Source organism: Lipophrys pholis (assembly GCF_963383615.2).
Source record: "Lipophrys pholis genome assembly, chromosome: 7".
Taxonomy (NCBI): domain Eukaryota; kingdom Metazoa; phylum Chordata; class Actinopteri; order Blenniiformes; family Blenniidae; genus Lipophrys; species Lipophrys pholis.
This window is the reverse complement of record NC_137638.1, coordinates 21682627-21699141: the sequence shown is the minus strand read 5'-3', so window position 1 is coordinate 21699141 and position 16515 is coordinate 21682627. Positions and strand designations below refer to the sequence as shown.

Below are 16515 nucleotides of genomic sequence, written 5' to 3'. Positions count from 1 at the left end.
GTGTGTGTGTGTGTGTGTGTGTGTGTGTGTGTGTGTGTGTGTGTGTGTGTGTGTGTGTGTGTAAGTAAGTAAGCTTGCACTAAATGATTCAACATCTCCGTGTCTGCTCGGTGGAACTGTTGACTTGTCTGCAAGAGGGCAAAAGGCTATACACACAGCAGAGGAAACACCGCACAGTAATTTCAGAGCCACACCTTACTAATGTATCCATAAGGAGTTAAATGCACCAATACATTTATCTTATATACCACTTTCTTCAATTCAGTGCTGGAGCCAATCACAGAAGACTATGAGTTAAGGCAGGTCACATTCAACCAACAAACTCAGGAAGGAAACTGGGGAATGTGGAGAAAACCTATACATGACCCAAAGCCCAGGATATTCTCCCCGTGTGGCTGATGGAGAGGGAAGCATGTTTGCCCATCTTGCTATGAGCGTCTGTCAAAGTGGCCCTGGGCAAGACATCAAAACCAAAGATGTCCCTCAAATTCTCACTGTGAAGCAGGAGAGCTAACAACCTCCAACACTGTTCAGCCCAAATCAAATCTACTGCTGAGTTATTGTTAGTAGTTGGCTTCTCTGACCTTGTGAGTTTTCTTTAATTCAGTTCAAACACACACTACTTCAGATAATATGTTAGAAAATTGAGAGTCTTGTCTGCCTTGCTTTAAGTTCACCTTTCCAAATAATTCCTTTTTGTAATCACCACTGATAAGTCTTTCATTACCCTGAGTTTAAGCTTCATTTCCCCCCTCAAAGGCTTCGGTTCTAATCTCTCTCCACCACTCTTTATCCTTGCAGGACAGTGACATTCAGAAGAAGATTGACCACGAGATCCGGATGCGCGATGGAGCCTGCAAACTGCTGGCGGCCTGCTCCCAGCGAGACCAGGCTCTGGAGGCGGCGAAGAGCCTGCAGACATGCAGCACTCGCATCATGGCCTACATGTCGGAGCTGCAGAGGATGAAGGAGGCTCAGGTCATGCAGAAGGTCACACGCAGGTCGTCGGATGCGGGGCCGATGGACGACAGACTCCCGTGTAAAGGAAAAGTGGCTATCTCAGGCAAGTTGTTTGAGATTGAAAATCTTATAAAACGACTAAATCTGCTATAAAAAGTGAAGATGGACTATTATTTTGGTATAGCTTTAGTGTTTATGCGAATTTATGCTATGCTATGCATGTGCGGGCCCCAAAAGTGATGCTTCATTTCCTCTTTGCTGAGCACAGTGATCTTGATGACCCAGCCATACTGCAAACACCTTGGGGAGCAAGCCAACACATGCAAATTCCTACAATTACTCTATCTAGTTTTAGAAGGCAGTGAAAGTGATGGAATTAATATTAATGAGCAGTGAAACTAGCAGCAAGTGTGTTGTATGCGTTAACGGTTCAATGGGGCACAACTGCAGCAGATCTGCTGTCCAGGTGTAAATGGGTGTGAACACTTTTGCCAGTGGCTAATAGGAGAACAGACATGGAAGCAAACACACATATACACACACACAGAGATATCAGTTAGACAGTGAAGCTAATTAACATTTTTCCGGTTTAATCCCCTGTCTCTTGTCATTACAGATCTTCGAATCCCTCTCATGTGGAAAGACACTGAGTACTTCAAGAACAAAGGAGGTGAGAAGCCGACCATGTGAAGGAATTCATTGTGAATGATTATGAATGATTTATGCATGTAGGACTTATTACTGATCAGCCCCTGAGGGAAGTGGTCTGCGGCTTTACACGGTTGTGAAACGGCTCATTTAGGGATGATATTCGCAGAGGTGGGTGTGGGATTCCTTGTGGCTGCTGAACAAAAAAAAAAAAATCACCTTTTATCGCTAGCTTCAAGGTGAAACGCTGACAGGGACTCTCTGAATCATATTTTACAAATATGTTCACTGTAGAGACTCCCACTGAGCTTTCCCGACAGGATGACATCTTTCCCTACTTTTTAATACGTCTACAGCAGTTCCTGTTGCTGATTTTTACAGTCTGTTGCTGCTTTCGCATTTATCGCTGTTTTGCAGTGTTTTTTTAGACATGAGAAACTCCTGGCAGCACGGCCTGACCTACTGTACAGGCTTGCTGGCTTTGCTCAGGCTTTGGCTCCGAGACGCTTAAGCTGAACTGGGTCAATATTAGCGGGGCAGAGAATACTTTAAGAGAAAACAAATGAAATGTGGTTTGAATTGAAGTACCTGTTCAGTCTTCTCTCTTTGGCCATATTTAAACCTTTTTATTACATTTCATAATTCAACTGTGGACTGATTTTTATACAGCTACCGACTTTTATATTGACTATCCCACCTCCTCTCGATAAAGTCAATGTGGGGTAGCCCCCTATTCAGTCATTATGATTGTCTCAGTGCTCAGTCTTTCCCCTGGCAGCTTCAACAGAATTAATCTGCATGACCTGTGCGTATAAATGAACTCAAGAGACAGGTAGTAGACTCTTAACAAATCTTGATGAGGCTGTTAGTCAAGGTCATTAAGCACACCAAGATGTAATCTGAGCCCAGGAGGCAAGGAGTAATAAAGTATGTTTCTATCTCACATGTCTAGTCTTTTTTTTTTTTTTTTTTATTAAAAAAAGGTTGAGCTCATCTGTATGAGTGATAAACATTTAGTGTGAATGAGCCTTAAATAATGATAATGAAAAAAACTGTTCACTATCAGCCTGAGTTTTCATGAAAATTGACTATAAAAGCTCCTAAATTCAGTTGTGCACTTGAGGGAGAGGAATACAAAGAAAGAAAGATAGACTATTAGCAGCCACTCTGTATTACCCAGGGGGCTATTTTCTACAGACACTTCTCACTGTTATTATAGTACAAAAGATGCATTTGTCACCACAGTGAAACTAGGCACTGCACAGTGTATTCTTCGATGGAGCTGATTTACAACATGCATAAAGGGGAATTTCTTACCGCGTTATCAAGCGCTTCTTTTCCAACTGTGGCATTAAAGTTGCACCTCAGTTTTCAATAACACACATTCTCCCAATGCCTCACAGGAGCTGTGAGCGGCTACTAGTCATTGAAGTGAAACTAACAACAGCAGAAGTGCTTGTCAGGCAGGTGAAGGAGCTGGTCCTCTGTCAGGCTTCATCTGCTCAGGTCATACGGCCTCTCAAGCCTCTGGCTTCAACACATTGTTAAAACTTGCTTCTTGCTTGATGGTGACACTTCTTTGAAGGTGGAAAGAAAGTTTCTAACTGTTTGCAACTGGCCGATTGCTGCTGAAAGTTGTGCCTCCGTTATAATATCCCCTTTTCATTCGTGTTGTCCTTCGCAGAGCTCCATCGATGTGCGGTTTTCTGCCTGCTGCAGCTCGGAGGAGAGATTTTCGACACAGACATGGTGATAGTCGATCGGACACTCACTGATATCTGCTTCGACAACGCCGTCGTCTTGTAAGTGACAATCAGATGACCACAATAACCAAACAGCCCCATGAATCTGCAATGGTAAAAGAGACATTGGACAAGAGTCTGAAATTACATAACGGTACATAACGGTACATTACAGTATTACAAAATACCGCCAATGGATTCTCCTGGTTGTCTAAAAGACAGGAAGCTGAGCCAAAGCTGGTAAAAATGAAGATTCTGACATTTTCATTAGCAGTGGGCATAATGAAAAGGATTGATGACGAACAGATGAGACCGACAGCTAAGATGGGCCAATTTAGAGGTAAAGATAAAGAGGCCAGGTTTCCATGGTTCAGATATAAATAGAGGAGAGAGAGTCGATCATTTGGACAAAGGACGTTGGCGATGGAGCCGCCGGGCAGGAGGAGAAGAGAGAAGAAGATTCATGAACGTAGAGAAGGAGAACATGGTGGATATAGAGTGATCGTCTCTCAATGGAAAGGTTGAAGGTTCAAGTCCCCATCTCCCCCTCCACACGTTGAAGTGTCCTTGAGCAAGACACTGACCCCCAAATTGCCTGGCAGCCGCCTCCATTGGTGTGTGAATGTGATTAACAGTGTAAAGCGCTTTGGGGGCTGCTCAAGCAGTGGAAAAGTGCTATATAAGTGAAATCCATTTATAACAGCAGAGAAGGCAAGGACAGGGCGAGGTGGGAGCAGATGATCCTTTGCAGTAAAAAAAACCAAAGCGCAAGTATATTTTCCTGTAGTTGAGATAAATAGAAACAAAATAAATAAAAGGTTTTAAGATGTCTGTGCCATATGCTATCAGAGGTAAAAGTAGCATAACTCTACCAATAGTCATGTACATTTTTTGAGTAGTAAAACTCTCTTGTGTGTATTGTTTTGCAGTAATGAAGCCAGCCCAGGTTTTGAGCTGCGTGTCGAGCTGTATAGCTGTTGTTCAGAGGACGACTACTCTGCAGGGAGCACACCCAGGAAACTAGCCAGCAAACTGAGCTCCTCACTGGGCCGGTCTGCTGGGAAAAAGCTCCGCGCGGCCATGGAGCCCGGACCCTGCAGTCCCGTCAGCAACGGAGGAGCAGCCCCTCTCCTGCTGCCAGTTCCCTCTGTCCCGTAAGTTTAATCTAAAATAATAATGACCAGATCGATCGGCAGGAGAATAGAGAGAACAGGTGGGCCCGTTTGTGGAGATCCTCCAACAGTGAATACAATTTCTGCCTCCTTGTGTTTCAACAGAGGTCCCAAGTACCACCTCTTAGCTCATACCACCCTGACGCTGTCACACGTCCAGGACAGCTTTCGCACGCATGACCTCACCATTTCAGGCAACGGTGAGTGGCAGCCTCCATCAGTCTGTGTGCTCGCCATCTTTCTGCTTTCCCTGCCAGAATCAGCCATCTGTCTCGTTTTTTTTGTCCTTCTCTTGTTCATCACTGTCTCACTTCTCTCCTTGCATTCTAATAATTTCCTTTAAACTGGTGCACGGGGGCATATCCTCCCCCCTCCTCCTTCTCCCCTCTCGTTCCTCACATGTTCCCTGACAGACAGCCATTGTCAAGGTCACACAGTAATAAAGGCTGTGCTAGTGAGGTGACTGCTGTGTAAAGCTGTAATGATGTGGGCTAACAAGGGCCCAGACCCCTCAGACAGACAGGCCCCCAGTGTTTTATTCATTGGCCCTTCTGCCTGCTGTAAACTTTCATTGCCGTACTTCATGACACTTCCCGCAGCTGCCAGTCTTTTACACCCATGTGCCTTGTTTTGTGTGTTAAAGAGAAAGCTGTGTGCATGGAACCACACACACACACACACACATGTGTGCCCCGTGTGTGAATTCCGTGTGTTGTGTAGAATAACTTTTATTTATTGATGGCGTTTATTTTGGTCTCGTCCTTGCGCTCTCTCCCTGTAGAAGAGTGTTCGTACTGGCTGCCTCTCTATGGCAGTGTGTGTTGCCGCCTGGCAGCTCAGCCTCACTGTATGACCCAACGGATGATGAGTGGATGTTTGAAAGTTAAGGTAAGTTGGCAGTTGTCCATGCACCACTGATGTGTGAGGAAAAGTTCTGGGCCTTTTCCTGATGTTCCCATGATGACACCTCACTGTCTTTCCCTACTTTTTTGTTTTGTTACCTTGTAGCAGTGTGGCGGTGACCCCCAGAGTTGGACAAAGGTGTATTCCATTCTCAAAGGAACGAGCCTTTCCTGTTTTCACCAACAAGAAGATGTGGACGCTAACATTGAGCCAGCTTTCACCATTGGCATCAACAAGGTCAGCAAAGGAATCACATTTAAAAAAATAAAAATAAAATACAGATACTGTCTGTGTGCAGGTTTCTCTGATGTTTATTCTGACTTACAAAAACCCATAGCTGTGTATTTCTGGTTTCACCTGAGGCACCAGCGGAATAGATGGAAAGGAACTGGGATTGTGGATTGCTGCCAGTTCCACACTCAATCCAACTGGTAGACTTTGATGCTTGAAACTAGATGCTTCTTTTTTTTTTTTTTTTTTTATCCTGAGTAACAGTTTGCCCTTTGGCAAGGCAGCTGCTCAGAAGTTAAGCACAAACAACATTTCTTTCTTCAATTTTTTTCCAACAATATTCAAACAAGGTATCAGTTGAAACGACTCCAAAATCCTGTGTTGCCAAATTTATTCAAGATGAAAAAAAATATCAAATGCACTCGCACATTGATCTAAATTAGAGACGTGAAATGATTCCTTTTCATTTAATTAGCTGTATAATTCCCACCAGATGTATGTGGCTTCAACTGGCCTCACAATGTGTGACAAATGTTCAGAAAGAATGAAAAAGATCATGTCCTTCGTCCTCCCGTTCCTGCCGTCTGAGAGTTGATGATTATGCGGCTTCCTGTCTTTTTCCCCACAGTGACTCATTCTGCTTTTAGAATTCTTAATCTCGCCATATACTGAGTTGGTCCAATCAGGTGTGCATGATCTGTTGTTAGTCAGTTTTCAGACTAATGAAATGGAGCGAGAGAAACATTTGTGAACATATGGAACAACACTACCATCTAGTGGTCATGTGCAGGCCTGGTCACACGTTTAGTAGAGCGAGGAGGTGGGAATTGGGAGTGTATTTCTTTTGTTGGATAATTGCAGAAGGGAAATGGTTTACAAGAGGACTAATTGATGGCTTTTATTAATGAGAGGTTTTTTTTGTTTTTTTTCCCTAGAGGGAATTGAGTGTTACGATTGCTGCAGTTTCAACTTGTTACTGCTTGTGATTTTGTTCATTTCATGGCAGATGGTTGCATTTTTAAATTATTATTTTTTTTAATCATCCATGTATTTCAGGACACCAGAATACGTGCGTCGGAGAAAGACCCTGACAGTAAAGTTCAGAATATCTGTATCAGTAATCAGTACGGAGGAGAGGAGGTCACTCACACGCTGACAACAGACAGCCGGGAGGATACTCACCGCTGGATGGAGGCATTTTGGCAACATTTCTACGACATGAGTGAGTGATTCTTATTTTGAGATGTGCGGCGCACACACGGTGTGGACCAAAATGTAAATGCTGTATGTTGTAGTTGGTGAGGGTTTGCTGATCTGGTTGAATTGTCTGTGCATCGTGTTTCCATGACTACTGAGCGAAGTAGTGCATCTCGACGAACCCTGGTAATTTATGCTTTTTCCGCAGAGCAGCTCCCCATTGTATAAATGCATTGTACAATCTGATATAATCCACACAAAGTATTCTGGCTTTTATTCAGCCGCTCTCTATGAAGTGTTGATAAACGTGGCATTGATGATAGCTGTGTGTGTTTGAGAAGCCATCAGACTAAATATCAATGAGGCACTAAATCTGGGTTCGGCTCCAGGTTTGACCCCGGTTGTTGAGAATTTTCTCTCATTATGTTTGATGAGATGTGTCTAAAAAAAAATAAAAAAAAACGGTTGATTCATCAGACTGCGGGGGACATTTCACACTCCATTTTGTGCAGTACACGAAACAGTTGCTGCACATCCTCGCACTGCAAAAGAGATTGACTGGAGCTGCACAGAGGCCACCGCTTCAGGCCGGTCTCAGTCTGCACCAGAGTGTGAACGTGTAATCCGCCGCACCTTGCTCACACTCAACTTTTAAGAAATGTGTGAAATCAGGTTTAATATTTGATTTTCAAAAACTCTTGATTGTGGACGTACACTTTTAATATATGTCTAAATTCTGAAGAACATTTTCATCCACCGAGTTCCCGTCGAAGTACTAAAATACAAATATCATGTTTTGGCCTCAATTGATGCAATTCAGTATTAAAATACTAATAAGCAACTTTTGTGGGTTTTTTGTACAATTTTACAGCAAGCTGTAACATTTGGGCTGATTTAAAAAGTTATACACACAAAATACTGAAAAATTTAAAGCATTTTACATGAATAGCTCAAACATAATGATTTATGGAACTGTGTGCTGTTTAAACACCATTTATTCAAACAATAGTGATTTGTTTTTGTGAGCCAACACATCTGAGAAATAAAAAATACAGGCTAAAAATTATTACCACACTAGGATAATATTTTTGTACAATATAGAGGAAATCCATGCTGGTCTGTGCGGCGGCTGTTGCTTATTTTTAGCTTTTCTCATATCAGGCAGAAAATACCGCTCTCAGGGCCATGCACACAACAGATGATATATTCTCCATCTCCTGCTTGGTTTGTTGACAGTTTGTCTCCTATATACAGGCCAATGGAAGCAGTGCTGTGATGACTTGATGAAAATTGAACTTCCATCACCGAGGAAACCAGCCCCTGTCACACCAAAACAGGGATCCCTTTATCACGAAATGGGTACGTTTCCTCCCTGATTTTATCACATGGTCACTAGTGTAGACAACCAAAAGAGGGAACGGGGGCACTGCTCGGATTGCATGGGAATTTGTTGTCTCTTGGGCGCATGGGCGTGAATGATGCCGTCACAATTACATTTTGCTCTCTGATATCTGAAACTCACGCTCTGCTTTCACTTCTCTGCACTGTAGATAGACTGAGTCTTACTGCTGACATGCTGACTGTCTTCTGTTTCTCTGTTCCCCCTTTGCCCTTTTCGATTTTCCTTGTGTTTCCTTACTCCATCATTTCTTGGCATTTTCATTTTGACCCCTTTTCATTTCCTTCTATAATAACATCATTTCCACGATCAACACACTTTTCATCAACTTTCAATTATTTCCGTCCTCGGATGAACCGGTTGTTCCACCGCGTTTCATTGATTTCGTTGTTAACTTTTGCCACAACCCTCGTTGATTTTTGGTTCTTACCATCAAAACACACAATGACTGACGCCGACGTGTTGGACGCTCCCTTTCCACTCCACCCCTTTTCTTTTCGTTTCCTGCCACTTCCCATCTTGGTTTTCCTAACCTTTCCCTGGCAGCCCCTCTTGCCACACCCTCCTGTGAGGGTCTCCTGCTGCAGGATAACGCTGTGTCTGCTGAGATTCGTGCTCTGCTCTCGTCCTATTACAACGACAGGTGAAGTAACAGGAGTAGGTTCTATTCAGAGCGAACGATCCACTCCGGATAGAAAAATACAAGTTCAGGATCCACTTTTAGCTTGATGATAGTTTGATGTTGCAAACTGTTAAAAAAATGACCGTATGTGTAGTCCTTATAAATAAGCAACATTAAGGCACCACTTGTGTGGGAGTCGTATAATTGTCGGTGACAAAATGTAAGTCCTCCAAAGTACTAAGTTATTGCACCATTGGAATTGTAAAAGCTCTTAATATTTCATAACTTCTAATAAGAAGTCTAAAATTGAGGCCTCGTGCAATTTGTTCTCCCTATTAACTATTATAAATACTGTATTGTCCAAATGCAAGACGACCCTGGTTATAAGAAAACAAGTCCTGAAACAAGGCCGTTTTCTAAAAGACCGATTTAATAAATATCTGGAATTAAACAGTTGTTGTCAACACTTTTACGTACAGTAGCTTTAACTGCACACCGTCCTGGTGCACACGTGGACACACGTGCACGCGTGCATGTGCTTAACAGTTCAACTGAGCTAAACGTGCCAGACTTTTCCTCGTTACAAGATATCCTGCCTCGCTGGCTTCACTCCAGCCCCCGTCGCTCTCACGCTCCAGTTCTGCCCGCTCCTCCTGCAGCTCATCGTTTGAGATGTAGCCGCTTAAAGCTTTCGAACAGCTTGTTAACAAAAATGTCAGACTCCATATTTGACTGGCTCGTCATTCTGCCGTTATGATCACCATGAATTCATTCATTGCCTCTATCCGACACTTGACAGGCTTAGCGAGGTGTCTGCAAATCACAGCCAATATTTTGCAATACGGTAACATATATGAATGCTTTAGGAAATTCTCAACTACTTTCATGAGAAATTAAATCAAACTTAAACAAGTAAACAAATAAATAGATGAATGAATTAATAAATTAATAAATAGCATTGCATTGGCTCCACAGCAGAGTAACGCTGACTTTTGCTGCTTCCTTCCTGCAGTTATTGAGTCGTCTGATGACCTCAGCAGCACTGTGTCGGACATCCTGGCTCGGAGAATGCAGGAGCTGGAGCTTCGCAGTCAGCTGGGCACCTCTCCCACCTGGATGTCCGTGTTTGAGGAGAACAGTACCAAAAGCGCTGGCCGCCCTCGTCACTGTACCTCTCGACCGTCTGGTTACAGCCCCTGCACCCCTCATCGACTGCCCCGCAGCCCCATCAGCCCTCACCGATGCCCACAGTTGGGTCTGCTGTCCTCGGATGCAAGTCTGACCTCAGACAGCGACAGCCACTGTAGCACAAGTCCCTGCTCCCACCGCCACAACTGGCCCGAGCCGGCTTCAAACTTCTCTCTCCTCTCCTCCTCACCCTCTCGTCTGAGGCCACGCACTCTGTCGCTGGATGCTAAGCTCAGCACCCTTCGGGGGAGGAGTTACGGTGGAGGACAATTCCAGTGCTCCTGCCAACCTCCTGCCTCGTCGCTGCTTGCCCCTCTCCCCATCTCCTCCCGCTCACCTCGCTCGCAGCACAGCACACAAACCACGCTCTCCTGCTCCAGCTCCACCTCCAGCAACAGCTCCAGTAACAGCGAGGGCAGCCACAGCCCCGAGTCATCTGAGGGAGCCCCCTTCTCCAGACCCTCCCCTGCTCGACGCAGCCTCAGGAACCTCAGGGCCAGACTTGATCCTCGCAACTGGCTTCAAAGTCAGGTGTGAGCGTGTTCCCCCACAGACATTTTATGCTCGCCCAAAGGCAGCGGCGCTCATTAAACCATGGTTCAACTGGAATGTCTTTTACCACACAAGGACGGGTGACAATCACTGCAGGAGTCTGCAATTTCTTTCGGGTTGCCACAGGTTTGAAGACGGTCTAAAACCATATGGGAGGTACTCTGCTTGCTTCGAGAAATTCTGTTCATGCTGCTTGGGAGAAAGTGAAGCTTTGAGCTCCTGTCATGCTCAGACACCCGCCACACATGGCCTACTCTCTGTATCTAAGTTTTAAACTGGAAGAGGTTTTATTTTTGTTTTGATTTTCCATGTACATCAGCTATCCCGACCACTCAAAGATTGGTCCTCCCTGTTAATGCACTAGCCGTAATTTGACTGGATGTTTTCCTGTTGTTATATGCTAAAGGTTTGCGGTGTTAATACTACAGAGGCCAGTAAGCATGAGGCAAACTGAAAATGCAAGATGAGCATCCATCAAGTGTATTCAAATGTTACAAACTGTTACCCGTAGAGAGGAAGAGTTGATGTTCGTGGCCTGTACTGTGATACCTGTTTCGTTGTACGTACCTGATCATTTACATAAAACTTGATCTTTATGGGTCCCCTAAAACAACTATGCACCATTGTGTTTGTATGCATGATTTGACTGACGGTTAAATTGTTTTAACTTCTCAAGATCATTTCGACGTTGAATCCGGTTAATGCTCGGCCTAATGCAAGTGCTCACACCGACTGTATTGGTTATGACCGTGATCTTTTCAGGGTGAAAAATCAGCTTTGGTCTTTACCTCCACTTCTACACACAAACACACACACTGTTGATTGGCTTGCACCAGAACCAAGTAAATACATACAGACAATAAATCCTGAGTGAACAGACAGTAGCCAAGGCTAATAGTATTATTTAGAGTTCAAGCCATACATATGAAAAGTCCAACAAATCGTGTAACCTTCAGCAGACCAGTGGTTTGCAACAGAGGGTAATTAAAAATTCTGGATGGCTTGACTTTGGAAAAACTTTCAAAATAGCCACTGGGTTAATATGAATAAAACATTTTTGATTTATTTACACTTCACCTTTTTTAGTTAAGCAAATCATCCAACTGACAGCTTTTACTTCTTGTTAGAATAAAACACCATCAGATCTCACAGAACAGTCAGTATCCCTAGTCAGTGCTGTAAAAGTAAGTTTTTTGTTTTAGTTTGTTTCCACTTCTGAAACATTTGCCCTCAGAACTCACTCAACCATTTTTACAGAGACCTGTCAAATGCTTAAATAACGGCATTTGTTACTGTAAATGAATTTTTATAAGTTAATGAATAAACCTGTTTGTCTTTTGTTATAATATTGATTTTGTTATAAATTGCAGCCTGTATTGATATCCAAATCTCATAATGTTTAACAAATGATGTGCAGATCTTTTACTGTTACGAATAGATAACATTGATTGTTATAACCTTCCCAGAGTTTTCCGTGTTGGCAGGCTTTGTTCAGCATGGGCGCCATCCGAGAAGGCGAACATGAAATGATAAATGTGGAAATCTCATGTTTTAAGTAATATAACATTAATTATAATAAAAGTTTTATCAATTCACAGCTGGCTCGTTTCTTTCACATCTATATCTGCCGAGTCCACATGAAATATTATCGCCTATAAATATTTCAGGTTGTGTGCTTTTAAGCTGAACTCATATTTCCTCACAGTGAACGTTGCATTATTAAGGACCTGTGATGATAGGCAAATTAAAACTTAACTTGAACACAAGTTATAGGAATGCTATCACTTTGAAGAATACTGTTTCTAATCATGTACGGCGAAAGTGGGTTTTGTTTTGTTTTTTTCAACCTCTGCATTACCAGGAACAGCTTTTCATGCAGGGAGTGCCTTCCATCAGGGCAGAAAAGTACTTTAAGTACTCTACATTTCAGTCACGTGATGGATCAAATTTGTTCCTGTGTTATTCGGCTTCACTTTCTCTCTCCTGAAACAAATCCCAGCAGAGATCTCCACTTATGTGAATGCAGGAGTCCATTTAGTTGCTGCAGCAGTTTGTTCTGCAGAAGAAAGGGTTGGACTCGGAAAAGACGGGTAAAACAGAGACTTTATTGTCAGCGTTTTTCATAGCAAAGTCGAGATTAGGCAATAGTACAAAGCACTCTTACAAACAAAGGAGGTAGTCCACACCGAGTCTTCGCTGAGCATTGTAATATGCATAGAGAAATGCCATGGCCATTAAGACTGTTTCAAATGTCTCAGAGAGGAACCCACAGCTCCCTGCTTTCGGTTTGTAGTGCAGAGTTGTACCATTGTTGTGCTATTGTAACTTCACATCTGGTTAAAATATAAAAACATACATCTAATCATATTGAGAACAACATATATACATATACTCAAGGTCTGTAATAGAATTACACTTGTAAATACTTTATATTGTATACTTGATAGGATGCTGATTATTGACTTATGTAACCCAGAAGGGGCATTTTACACACAGTTTGGCAAAGTTTCAGGATTTCTGTTGGATTACATAAGTGAATGAACAGTGTTACAATAGGTTACATATGAAAGAGGGATATTTCCACTGCTTACACTCTCCCATGTACTCCATACCAAAACATCTTTTCTCGTGCGCTTGTGCTTCCTCCATCATTAGCAGGCACTCCGTGGGTTAAACGCCCGCAGCGCCACACTGGCCAGTGTGCTCCAGGCAAACGTGGAGAACTTTGCAGGGCATGTTTCAGCCCTGCTTATATACGCGGTCGCAAGACGATGGAGCCGCTTCGCCCCAAAGGTGTTGTAGTGCCCCGGGAGGACTTGATCCACCTGGTGAGAATATTTGACAAAATATTCAGTGTCTAAATGAGGTATACGCAAGCCACACATACTTGTATACCACTTCATCCAACTTACAGGAGCCAATTCAAGCTGACAGAGGGCGAAGCCAGGTTGCGCCGTGGATCGGTTTCAAGTTCATCGCAGGTCAAACACAGAGACGAGCTTTAAGTACATGTCTCTGGACTTGGACTGGGGACATTCTCGCTATGAGGCCAAAGTGCTGACCGTTACACTTCTGTGTGGTGAGACAGTACATCTCCGGATGAAGATTAATATGAATTGACTGCTGTTCCTAAGGCCTGCACTGTGGTGGAGCGGCGAGCAGTCGCGCCGCTCTCGAGTCCGGGTTGAGCTTGGGGGAGATTACAAGTCATTTTCTCTGTGCGGTTTTCTTTGGGTATTTATTTTCCTCCAACATTGAAAAGAAATATGATTCTGAGGCAAACTGGTAAATCAAAATTTCCATCTTGGTGTTAATGTGAGTGGATCTCTCTCTCTCTCTCTCTGCCCTATGATAGGCTCGAGTGACGGGGTAAAAAACATCCCGCTGTTGATCAGAGCCATGCTTTCTGTCCACGGGATGCTTTTTTAAAGAAGAAATTTTAAAAAAGTAAGAGCAATTACTTCATTAAAGAACACAATTTTAAAATGTTAATATTTTCTAAATGTCTATTTGGCTGTTCCCTTATTTCCATATTTGACCACATCAAATTAGTTTTTATGCTGGAAGCTCGTCCTGCAGTAATGTATGTATGTGTGTACATGGTTCAATTAAGCTGGTGAATAAATGTCATGTGTGCATAACAAACATAAAAACAGTATACTTCTGTTTTAAAGCTTCCAAATTGTGATAATGAGTGTTTTGTATCATTAAAAATCTACTCACGGGAAGAAGAGACGGCAAATACACAAGATAAGGTCACTCATTATGGTTACCTGTTCGCTGTCCACCAGGCCCACCAGACGCTCGCAACTGCTGACGTAGTCGCTGACGCGGCTGTAGGGCAACCAGTCAATCATGGCACCGTCATACACAACATCGCCACTGAACAGCAACTTATTGTCATGGTCGTGGAGGCAAATGCTCCCCCGGGAGTGACCTGGCATGTGAAGTACTGTCAGCTGCCGATCGCCCAGGTTGATGACATCACCTAGACAGGAAAAATACAGGTTGAGATGTTGGTCTCCATATACAGAATATCTTTATATTCGAGATCATATTGTAACTTCAGGCTCACGTTCAACAAATGCCAAGTGTTATGTGTATATCCACGGTGTTGTTCTTCACGCCGGCTGAAACCAAATTGTGGTTACGATTGTTTTCTGTGATCTACGTTGCATCATGGCCTTGTGTCGGAATGTAAACAGTCAAAATGCCACTGATTTGGTCTAGAACAGGTATCAGCTGCTCAGTGTGACATGTGTAATGCTGACACACCAAGCATTGAGATATTCCATCTGCACTGCAGCAGTGCCTCTGACACAGCAGAATAAGTGAGTATGTTGACCAACAGGGTCAAAAATCGAAGTCTACAACAACACAAAAGGAGGTAAGAGAATAAATCTTGGAGCACACACCAGCATCCAAAGCTGCTCCGCTCACGTAACTACGATGTCTGGAATCAACTCATTAAAACTACTTTTTGATTCACTTGAGGGAGCACAACTCTGGCAGGGGCTTTAGTGACTGATTCTTTCAATCGGCTCAATGTGTTGACATTTATATTTATACAAGATAATGATTTACGTCACTGATCAGCTGTTCAAGAGATGAGGAAATGTACAAATTATAAATGTAGTTGTGTATTTTCTTTTAATATTGTGGCATTTTCTGTGATTATTGTTTTACATGATGCCTTTGCTGCTGTACTTTCTTCTTTCTGTCTTTGAAGTAACAGAATCCACCAAAGTCTCCAGCACGTCTCTTAAAATAGAACTGCTCTGCAAGCAGAGAAGACAAATGAGCACTGTAGCCGTCGCTGAAAACTGATTTCCTTACAAAGTACCAACACAGTTTGCTTATAGTGGACTCCCTTTGATAAATGGTGTACCTCTGGACTCTACCAAGCCCATTTCGTTTCTTATGTAATAAGACACTAACACCTGTATAAGCATAATCCCCAAACTGTAACATTGCATTGCATGGGGGAGAGGGAGGGCATCATTTGTAATATCAGCAGTGTGCACCAGCCATTGTGATACTGGTGGATATTTGCAGTGGTCCTGCTGCACTCCAGCTCAGTGTCTCCACCACATTAATAAGGTGGTAGCCTCAGCATGAGTGCGTGTCCCTTTTGGTCTTCTGCCAACTCCATTGTGCAGTGAGACGCTCCTCTGCCGATGACTGGCGCGATTGTACAACGTTTAAAGTGCCAACCACAGCAACTGTGTCCCGAGTCTATCAAACCCACTGAACCCCTGTCTGGACCTCACGACCTGATTTTGATCAGATGTGATCAATTATTCCTGCCAGTGCTCCAGCTCATACATACCCTCCTGCAGGATGTGAGTGGGCTGCACCGCCTTGACTTTGTAGTGCCTGGCCCTCCAGCCCGGACTGGGAGCCTCCGCTATCTCCCTGTCGCTGAGCCAGGTGACCGTCTCGAAGTTGTCCCCGTTGGCCAGGGCATCGACCTCCGCGCTGTGGACTCCCACCTGTTGGAACTGATGCAGCCCGCCCGAGTGGTCGAAGTGGGCGTGGGTGGCGATGGCCAGCAGCGGGTTCTTCCTCTGCGGGTCCTTCCCGAGCAGGCCCTGCGAGTCGATGTAGTCCGGTAAGCTCCTCAAGCCCAGACCCGTGTCGATCACCACGTCCTGGTGCGTGCCGCGCAGCAGCCAGATGTTGGCCCGGTTCTCAGACTGGTAGAACCGCTCCTGGATCCAGAAGAGTCCGTCTCCGAGCGACTTGTGAGCGTACCAGTCGGCTGCAGACATCCCCGTTCATGCACTCGTCCAGGTAAACTCGAGCGGGGTTGGTGCAGCGGACAGGTGCGACTGGCCCTCGAGCTAGCGCTGGGACGTTTTCATTGATGTTAATGGTGGCGGAGGCAGACACACCCATTAT

At 43.9% G+C, this 16515-nt stretch overlaps 2 protein-coding genes across 6 annotated transcripts in view; one reads left to right on the top strand and one right to left on the bottom strand.

Moving 5' to 3' along the window:
- Positions 1 to 11220, top strand: part of rtkna (rhotekin a) — a 64992-nt gene extending 53772 nt beyond the window's left edge. For 2 of the 3 annotated variants that reach the window (XM_080467190.1, XM_080467191.1), the window contains exons 2-11: positions 802 to 1063; positions 1577 to 1630; positions 3293 to 3410; positions 4280 to 4504; positions 4628 to 4722; positions 5304 to 5410; positions 5531 to 5662; positions 6713 to 6878; positions 8108 to 8212; positions 9887 to 10690. In XM_080467190.1, the coding sequence (XP_080323316.1) occupies positions 802 to 1063; positions 1577 to 1630; positions 3293 to 3410; positions 4280 to 4504; positions 4628 to 4722; positions 5304 to 5410; positions 5531 to 5662; positions 6713 to 6878; positions 8108 to 8212; positions 9887 to 10599 (1977 nt within the window). In that variant the 3' untranslated portion in view covers positions 10600 to 10690. Of the gene's footprint in view, positions 1 to 801; positions 1064 to 1576; positions 1631 to 3292; positions 3411 to 4279; positions 4505 to 4627; positions 4723 to 5303; positions 5411 to 5530; positions 5663 to 6712; positions 6879 to 8107; positions 8213 to 9886 lie in introns of all 3 variants that reach the window. The other variant, XM_080467192.1, reaches the window with a different exon arrangement.
- A 1479-nt stretch (positions 11221 to 12699) lies between these two features.
- Positions 12700 to 16502, bottom strand: mblac2 (metallo-beta-lactamase domain containing 2). Of its 3 annotated transcripts, none has more exons than XR_013935451.1 (3): positions 15944 to 16491; positions 13527 to 14602; positions 12700 to 13439 (listed from the first exon to the last, which is right to left on the bottom strand). XR_013935451.1 is itself a non-coding variant. In XM_080466736.1 (3 exons), the coding sequence occupies exons 1-3, from the start codon at positions 16383 to 16385 to the stop codon at positions 13266 to 13268; spliced, it is 831 nt and encodes a 276-aa protein (XP_080322862.1). In that variant the 5' UTR covers positions 16386 to 16502; the 3' UTR covers positions 12700 to 13265. The 3 variants fall into 3 exon arrangements, 2 of the variants coding, with proteins under 2 accessions (XP_080322862.1, XP_080322863.1); XM_080466736.1 differs by having other exon boundaries at positions 14388 to 14602; positions 15944 to 16502; XM_080466737.1 differs by having other exon boundaries at positions 14362 to 14602.
- Positions 16503 to 16515: the final 13 nt, after the last annotated feature.

What these genes read in the sequence shown, in the direction of transcription:
- mblac2 (XM_080466736.1), bottom strand. Translation starts at nt 16,385, where the DNA reads ATGTCTGCAGCCGACTGGTACGCTCACAAGTCGCTCGGAGACGGACTC. An exon ending in CACTCACATCCTGCAGGAGG is followed by an intron (nt 14,603 to 15,943) that starts GTATGTATGAGC and finishes TTTCCTGTCTAG; the next exon opens with GTGATGTCATCAACCTGGGC. An exon ending in GCCTGGTGGACAGCGAACAG is followed by an intron (nt 13,440 to 14,387) that starts GTAACCATAATG and finishes TATTCTCACCAG; the next exon opens with GTGGATCAAGTCCTCCCGGG.